Raw genomic sequence first — 9311 nt, forward strand, 5'->3', positions numbered from 1 at the left:
TGAAGCAGACTGTAGAAACTTTTGCCTGCGTATGAGCTGAACACTTAAACCCAACTTCTGCTTCTTTTTTCAGGGTTCTTGAAGAGGAGCATGGCATTCATTGCAACATGACTTTGCTGTTTTCTTTTGCTCAAGCAGTAGCCTGTGCAGAAGCTGGTGTTACCCTGATATCTCCATTTGTGGGACGGATACTTGATTGGCACATAGCAAATTCTGACAAAAAATCCTTTGAACCATCTGAAGACCCAGTTAAGGCTGCTTTGTAGAAAATGTACAAATGCTATTACATTTGAATTCACATAACTGTCTTTCTCTTTTTCTTAAGCTGGATATTGTGCTTGTCACTGGAGGAATAGTATTGAGGTGAACAGCTACTAGCTTTTGATCTTTTCTGCCATTGACCTTGTTGAATTTTTCTGGTCCCCTCACCAGTTGCCTATTCATGAAAAATTTACCTTTTAAATATGGACATGTCTCATCGTCTGTTCAGAGGTGGTCTCTGACTTGCAAAGCCTTGTCAGACACAGCCCCACTTGAAATGCTACACCTAAAGAATTCCCAATCCCCCTGCGCTACACACTCCAGAGATGGTGTTGAAAGCCTTGGCAAGCCCTCGTTCACTGCTTTGGAGACTGATTCAAATAATTCTGTCAGGTTCAGGAGGCAAGATCAGCCCTTCGCGAACCCAAACTGGGTGGGGTTCAGTGTTTGAAGGTTGCCAATGTTTTTAAGTTCCTTGTCCTTGCAGATCTGGCTCGTCGGACTGAGACTGTAGTTCCCGGGATCCAAAGTGGATGCCCCCTTGTGGAGTGGGATGACCAGCTGTATGCCACTCTGGGCACAAAGCCAGAGGTGAGGTTATGATTAAATATGACACGTAGGTGATGTGCCAGTTCATTTTGTAGTTCATGCAGTACACAGCCCGGGATGTCATCTGGTCCCATGGATGCTGTATTCTTGGCTCTGGAGAGTGCGGTTATCTGAGTAGCCGTGATTACTGGAGTGGCATTCTTTTGTTATTGAGATGGGCCCTTTAGCGGGTGAGGGGGGGTTCAGTTGGCACTGAATCTGTCAGGATATTGGCAATATCCTTTATCCGTATATCTAGTGCCATTCTGCTGTAGCTCAGAGCAGATCTGAGTATTGCCATTTAGATTTTTGACATAGCTATAGAATGTCTTGTGGTTGTCTTTGGAATCTTTGGCAATTTTGTTTTCGTAACTAGCTTTGGAAGATTTTGAGGGATCTCAGTTTTCTACTGAGGCTGGTGAGGGAGTTGTTTGAATCCTGGGTTCTTCCTCTTTTCTGCAACAGTTTCTTCCTTCTGTTGTACAGCTTGTTTATGGCAAGGGACCACCAGATTGGCTGCTTTTTTTTTTAGTATGCGTGTGTGCGCATGCGTGGGATTCAGCAGTTGAACTTCCAGTTCCCATCTGCATGGGTGTCGTGAAGTTGTACTTCTGACTTGAGAAGCATGAAGTTGGCTTTGGATTTTTTTACGGAGGTTTCCTTAAAGGGGGAGGGGTGTGGATGTCAAGGGTGATTAGCTTATGGTCTGATCTGACCAACGAGGGGATGACCACTGGTGTGGAGCTTTGATCTCCCATGTTAGTAATGACCAGGTCTAGAATATTGGTACCCCTGGTGAGACTATGAATTAGTTGCTCTAGGGCATTGGAATTTATGAATTCCAAGAACTGTTTAGCAAAGGTGTTGGTACAGGAGTAGATGTTCTTCGTGTTTCACTGTTGCAGCCATCACATTTTGGTTATCTGCTTGCAGGTAGCTCTGTCGGCCTGATTTTCAAAGTCTTGGGTCCTGCGTCGGTTGCTGTCTTCCATGACGTCAAAGTCAGGGGTATAAAGCATGCAGCCGACGCCATTACATCAGTCTTTCTTGCCATGGGGTGCCAGAAGCAGCAAGTGCTGTCGGCCGACATCTTAAATTTTTGTTTTCGAGTTTCAGATCCGAAGTCTTCATCTAAGCTAAGTACCCCATTGGGGAACCTTTTTCTTGCTCTAAACTGATGTCAGTAAAAGTTAACAATTGTATTTTTTGTGGAAAGCAAATACCTCAAAGATTTTAATTCGTACTGCATTCCTTGCCTAGGCCGAGACCACGATGTACCTCGCTGTCTGTTTTGTGCCTTATTCAAACCTCGTACTGTTAGTCTTCAGTTCATTTTTGCATCTAAATATTTTGGTACTCTGTTCAATTATCCAGAAATGGCTTTGGTAAGCCACCTGTCTACCGATTTTTCCAAAAAAACAGACAGACCACATAGGTCCAAAGCTGGCGGCGCTTCTTCTGATGACCAGGATTTGCCCTTATCTACCTATGAGGATTCTGATGCAGAGGACTCCATTCCCTCTGCTTCCCCTCCAGAGGATTTCTCTTTTGTGAAACCTTGCATAATCTTGGGGAGCATTTTCAATGGGAAAGCCAGGATTACTCTGACTCCAAAAAGAGGCTTAGGGAATTCTTACTCCTGCCTCAATGCAGGCCTTTAGCTATCCGTTCTGTACTGGACATTGTAGATGATGCCTTCTCAGAATCTAGCCTGGCCCCCTGACTCCTTACCTCCTGCTCCCAGAAAACCTGACGGGTATTACAGGGTACCCAACTCTCAAGTTCCTCTTTAAAAATCCTACTGTGGATCCTGAACATTTCAAAGGGTCCCAAGGGCATTAAGGCCAATACTGGGAAAATCCTACCCCCTCTGAGATTCCAGGGTGCTGGATAGATGGGATAAGAAGGTATACACTTCTGCAACAGTAGCTATTAGGGCCTTAAACTGACAATTTCATATGTTGGAAGTATCAGCAGCATATTAGATTTCTTAAGCAGAAAATGATTCCTGACTGAAAATAAATAATTACAGGATTTGATGAAAATAAAGAATTACAGGATTTAATGCATTTTGATGAACAAGTTGTAAAACATACTTTGCAGTTTGGTTTTGATTCATTAGAGGCATCTTGCAGGACTGCTGTCACTGGGTCTGTACTTAGAAGGCATGCTTGGCATAAGGAGCGATCTTTGCCAGATAATGTTAAAGCTAAATTACTGCATGCTCCCTTAAACCATGACTGCCTATTTGGCAACAAAGCAGTAGTAGTACTTAGAAATATGGAGGAAAAAAGTTAAATCTATGCAAACTGTTAAAGATATCCTGCAAGTACAGCCTCCCAGATTTAGTAGGCATTGGCCCTTTAAAAATTGGTCCTTTCCTGCCTCTTCTAGGCCTTCAGTCCAAACCCAGAACCAGCAGAACACCCAGTCTCCAGCCCCAGGGTGCTCGCAGAACTAAGCAGTGGGGGGGCTCCCACTTCCAAAGCAGGAAGTAGTAAGACCCCCCCCCCCCCCCATGGTAAATTGTCTCAATGACTTAACTTTAAACCTTCCAAGCCCTGCTCAACTAACTGTTTAAGGGGAAACCGCCCTGAATGAAAAAAATTTGGAACTCATTACCTAGGACAGATGGGTTCTAAATATAGTTTCCCAAGGATACAGATTCCACTTCCACTCCTTACCAACCCCAAACAGTTGGCCAGACCTACCCCCAAATCAATGGGCCAGAGGCTCAAAAGCAGGTTCTCAAGCATCAGGTCTATTCAACCTGTCCCAAAAGAAGAATGGGGGCAAGGTTTTTAATCGGGACTTTTCCTGGTATTCCTGGTGTCCTATCCTGGACCGGTCTATTCTGAACGCATTTTTGGTAATCTGTAATCCCAAAATTCAAGATGCTAACTTTTCAGCTTCTTTCCATGCTAGGCAAAAATGCCTGGCTGGCAACACTGAATTTAAAGGAAGCCTGCCTGCACATCCCAATAAGGGAATCTTGCAGAAGATACCTATGCTTCAGAGCAGGCTACATGCGCTATCAGTTCTCTGCACTATCCTTTGGCTTATCTGCTGCACCCAGGGTATTCACAAAGTGCCTAGCTCCAATCATTGCATTTTGCAGGCAAAGAAATATTCAAATATACCCATACAGACGATTGTCTAATTCAGGCAGAAAGCTAGGACATACTATTAAATCTGGCATTTGTAAAGAAGTTGCTAACTTCTCTGGGGTGCACCATAAACAAAAAATCAAATCTTGTACCCTGCCAACAAATTGGGTAGCTTGTATTGGAGGTGTTTGGACAGGTACATGCTGAATTTAGAATTACATATTCATGACGGATGGTGTTTTGGTGGACTTCTTGCCTTTTCCCTGAACTTGGATACCATACCTTGCTAAGCGGTTGGCATGAGCTTCCGGTGAGATGGGTAATTTATGGGCTGATTTAACTAAGGGGTGTTAGCTGATGGAAACAGGCTCCCACGGTGGTAATAGATTGGTGAGCTGGCTGGTCGGTGTGAGTTTATGGCCACCGCAGGGATTGGGGAATCTCTCTACACACACATGCATGGCTGGAGATGGCAGATACTCACACAGCAGCACCCAGGATGGCCAATCACAGCCCCATTGTGGAAGAGTAGTTTAGTCCTCAAGACTAGTGCCCGGCTGAGATGGCAAGAGACTGTACTAGATAGGTGGGTGTCATGAGTCCCAAGGGTGTCAGGGTCTTAACATTTGGCTTCCTGTGTGATATGGGGTTACTTAATATAGGATTAGGCGTGTTCCAGGTCATCCTGTACAACCTGCTCCTTTAGTGCCTTCCAGTGCAGTGGGAGATCTGAACATATGGAAGGCACTGAAACAGTACACTGAGGAGCTCTCAATTTTCCTTGAGCCAGAACTCTGCATATATCCTGTGTATTCTGAAGGTAAGTGCTTGTTGCTGTTGGGATCTTGACACTTTGATATTTACATGCTGTTAGACTTGATTCAGATTTCCCTAGCCATGGTATGTGTTTATGTATATCACGCTTGTATGCAAAAGAATCTGTGTGAACCAGAGGTACTGCAATATATCTATAGATGAAGCATAGCATGTTTCTACAGGTTTTGTGAATTAGGTGTATATATGTTGATGATGTATTCCCATTGCAACTTCTTTGGTCAACCCATCTGATACAGTACCAGTGTATGAACTCCTGCTGCAGGCATGGGTTGTTTGAAAGGTGAGACACATGGAAACTTGTGCCACATGAATTCTGCTGCATAAGCCAACGTGTGTATATGCAGCATGTGTGTGTGTGTATCTCTCTCTCTCTCTCTCTATATGTATATATATATATATATATATATATATATATATATATATATATATATATATATATATATACTCTTCTCTTTCTCTATATATATTCTCTTTAACATCTCTCTCCTATGTATATATATATATATATATATATATATATGTATATTGTCTCATCTGTCTTATCTCTGTCTCTGTCTCTATCTCTCCGTGTCTCTGTCTCTCTTCCTGTCTCTCTCTCTCTTCTCTCTCTTTCTCTGTCTCTCTCTCTCTCACCATGCTCTCACATGCCTCTCCTCCCAAATTAACCATCATCTCTCACTCCTCTGTCTCTCTCTCTGTCTCTCTCTCTCTGTCTCTCTCATCTCTCTCTCTGTCTCTCTCTCTCTGTGCCTCTCTCTATCTATATCTCTCTATATCTCTCTCCATCTATCTCTCTCTCTATCTCTATCATGCTCTCTCTCTCTTCTGTCTCTCTGTCTCCCTTCTCTCTATATATATATCTCTCATATCTATCTCTCTCTCCGTATAGTCTCTCTCCTTATCTATCTCTCTATCTATCTCTCTCATATGCTATCTCTCTCTCCACGTAGCTATATAATCATATCTCTCATATATATCTCTCTCTCATATATATCTCATATATATCTCTCTCTCTATATATATCTCTCTATATATGCTCTCTCTCATGCTCTCTCTATATATATCTCTCTATCTACGTATATCTCATATATATCTCTCTCTCATGTGGCTCTCTCTCTCACGTGGCTCATATATAATCTCTCCATTGATGCCTCTCTCTCTCTCTAGTGCCTCTCTCTATCTCTGTGTGCCTCTCTCGCGTCTCTCTCTCGTCTCTCTCTTGCGTCTCTCGCGTCTCTCTCTCGCGTCTCTCTCTCTCTCGTGTCTCTCTCTCTCATCTCTCTCTCACGTGTCTCTCTCGTCTGTCCCACTCTCTCTGTCCCTCTCGCGTATATCTCATCATCAGCGTGCCTCTCTCTCATATCTGACTGCTCTCTCATTGTCTCTTTCTCTCTCTCTCTCTCTCTCTCGTGTGGCTCTCTCTGGCTCTCTCACGTGGCTCTCTCTCATGTCTCTCTCTCTCTCTCCTGGGTCTCGTGCGTTCCGGTCTCTCGCGTGTCTCTCTCTCGTGGCTCTCTCGCATGGCTCTCGTGGAGTCTCCTCTCTCTCTCTCTTGGTCTCTCTCATCGTCTAGGTCTCTCTCTCTCACCATTCTCTCCTCTCTCTAGATCTCTCTCTCTCTCTACGGTCTCTCTCTCTCTCTAGGTCTCTCTCTCTCTCTCTCTCTGAGTCTCTCTCTTTCTCTTCAAGTCTGGCTCTCTCTCTGATCTCTCTCTCTAGGTCCTCTCTCTCTCTCTCTCACGTCTCTCTCTCTCTCGTGTCTCTCTCTCTCTCTCACGTGGCTCTCTCTCTCTCTCGTGGCTCTCTCTCTCTCGTGGCTCTCTCTCTCTCTCTCGGCTCTCTCTCTCGTGTCTCTCTCTCTCTCTCTCGCGTCTCTCTCTCACGGTCTCCTCTCTCTCGTCTCGCGTCTCTCTCTCTCTCGCATGTCTCTCTCGTCTCTCTCGCGTCTCTCTCTCTCGCCTCTCTCTCTCTCGCGTGTCTCTCTCTCTCTCTCTCTCAGGTCTGCTGGCTCTCCTCTCTCTGTGGCTCTCTCTCTCTCGCGTCTCTCATGTGTCTCTCTCGCGTCTCTCACGTGTCTCTCTCTCATGTGTCTCTCTCGCGTCTCTCTCTCTCTCCTGTGGCTCTCTCTCGTCTCTGTCTCTCTCTACCCTGGCTATCTATGATCTGCTCTCGTGGCTCTCATACGTGCTGCTCTGCAATATCTAATATATGTCTCTTTCTCTCTCTGTCTCTCTCTGATGGCTCTATATATAAATATGTCTCTTTCTCATGTCTCTCTCTCTCTCAGTATATACTGTCTCTCCACTGCCCATCTCCATGGCTCTCTCTCTCTCACCAATGTAATGTCTCTCTCTCTATGCTCTGTGCATGCTTGTCTCTATATATATATATGCTCTCTGTCCTGTCTCCTCTCCTCTCTGTGTCTCTCCTCTCTCTCTCTCTCTGTCTCTCAGCTTTCCAGTGTGGCTCTCTCTCTCTGTCTCTCTCTGAGGGCTCCTTCCTCAGCTCTCTCTCCTCTCTCTCTGTATATCTATATATATATATATATATATATCTCTCTCTCGGCTCTCTATATCGTATCTATCTCTCAGCTCTCTCCACGTGGCTCTATCTCTCTATATATAATCTCTCGTGCTATATCTCGGCTCTCTCATGTGGTGATCTCTCGTCTGTCTCATCTCATGGTCTCTCTCATGGCATGTGGTCTGTGTGGGTGTCGTGTCTCTCGTTCTTGTGTGTGGGTGTGGGGTGTGTGTGGTGTGGTGTGTGGTGTGTGTGTCTCTGTGTCTGGTCTCTCTCGTGTGGTGGCCTGTCTCTCTGGTGTGTGTGGGGTGTGTGAGGTGATTGGCTGGTCTCTGTGTCTCTGTGTGTGTTATCTATATCTCTCAGTATATCTATCTCTCTCTCGTATATCTCTCTCTCTCTCTTGGCTCTCTCATTCATATATCTCTCTCGTGTCTCTCTCATAATATATCTATCTATTTCGTGTCTCTCTCTCTTGTCTCTCTCTCGTCTCTGTCTCTCTCGCATCTCTGTCTCTCTCTCTCTATATATGTCTCTCTCTCTCTCTCTGTCTCTCCTCTCCTGTCTCAGTCTCTCTCTGTCTCTCTCTCTCATCCTCTCTCTCGTCTCTATATCTCTCTCGTGATCTCCTATATCTCTCTCGTATATATAATACATATATATATATATAACATCTATACATACTCTATACGTGGGTCATATATATATATATATATATATATATATATCTCTCTCTCTCTTGCGTCCTCCTCTCTCTCCCTCGTGCATCTCTCTCTCTTCTGTATTCGTCTCTCTCTCTCTGTCTCTCTCATCTCTCTCGTGATCTCTCTCTCTCTCTCTCTGTCTCTCCCCTCTCTCTCCTGTCGTCTCTCTCTCTCTCTCACTAATACGTCTCTCTCTCTCGCGTGGCTCTCTCTCTCTCGCGTCTCTGTCTCTCTCGCGTGGCTCTCTCTCTCGCATCTCTGTCTCTCTCTCGCACGTCTCTCTCTCTCGCGTCTCTCGTGATCTCTCCTCGTCTCTCTCATAGATGTCTCTCTCTCTCTCTCTCTGTCTCTCTCTCTCTCTCTCTCTCTCTCTCTGTAATATCTCTCTATGCATCTGTCTCTCTCTCGACTCCCTCTCTCTCTCGCGTGACTCTCTCTCTCTCTCTCTCTCTCTATATCTCTCTTCGTGATATATATATATTCATGTGTGACTCTCTCTGAGCTTCTCTCTCTCTCTCGTGTGATCCTCATCTCTCTCTCTCTCTGTGTCTCTCCTCTCTCTCTCTCTGTCTCTCTCTCTCTCTCTGTCTCTCTCTCTCTCTCTCTGTCTCTCCCTCTCTCTCTCGCGCGTCTCTCCCTCTCTCTCTCGCGCGTCTCTCCCTCTCTCGCGCGTCTCTCCCTCTCTCTCTCGCGTCTCTCCCTCTCTCTCTTGCCTCCATGCCTCCTCCCTCTCTGTGGCGTCTGCATGCCTGTCTGCCTCTCCTTGTCTCTATATACCCTACTCTGGGTCCTCCTGCCTCTCTCGGTCCTCCTCTTTCTCGGGTCTCTCCTCATCTGGCTCGAGTCTCCTCTCTCTCTCTCGTCGGGATCTCTCTCTCTCTCCATCGGTCTCTCTCTCTCTCTCTCTCGGCGTCTCCTCTCTCGTAGCATCTACATCCCGGTCTCTCTTTCTCTCTGGTCCGTCTCCTCATGGCGTCTCCTCTCTCGTCGGTCTCTCTCTATATATATATATGTCTCTCTCTCTCGTGTGGCTCTCTCTCTCTCTCGTGGCTCTCTCTCTCGACTCTCTCTCTCGCATGTCTCTCTCGTGCATCTGTCTCTCTCCTCTCTATACATTGTACTCTCTCTCTCTCTGTGACTCTCTATATACCCTCTCTCTGAGTATATACTCTCTCTCTGTCTCTCTCTCTCTCCCTCTCTGTCTCTCTCCCTCTCTCTCACGCGTCTCTCTCTCTCTCTCTCTCGCTCGTCTCTCTCTCTCTCTCTCCCCTTGTCTCTCTCTGCCTCTCTC

The 9311-nt window shown here is 45.7% G+C and overlaps 1 protein-coding gene across 1 annotated transcript in view; it reads left to right on the forward strand.

Moving 5' to 3' along the window:
* TALDO1 (transaldolase 1) overlaps window positions 1-9311 on the forward strand; it is a gene marked incomplete in the record, with an annotated part of 238994 nt that overhangs the window by 41527 nt on the left and 188156 nt on the right. Inside the window, 1 exon segment of the mRNA XM_044059431.1 lies at window positions 74-248. Within this exon segment, the coding sequence (XP_043915366.1) occupies window positions 74-248 (175 nt within the window).

The sequence above is a fragment of the Protopterus annectens genome, chromosome 17.part0 (genome assembly GCF_019279795.1).
Source record: "Protopterus annectens isolate FY-2018-M chromosome 17.part0, PAN1.0, whole genome shotgun sequence".
In the NCBI taxonomy this organism is placed as follows: Eukaryota; Metazoa; Chordata; order Ceratodontiformes; family Protopteridae; genus Protopterus; species Protopterus annectens.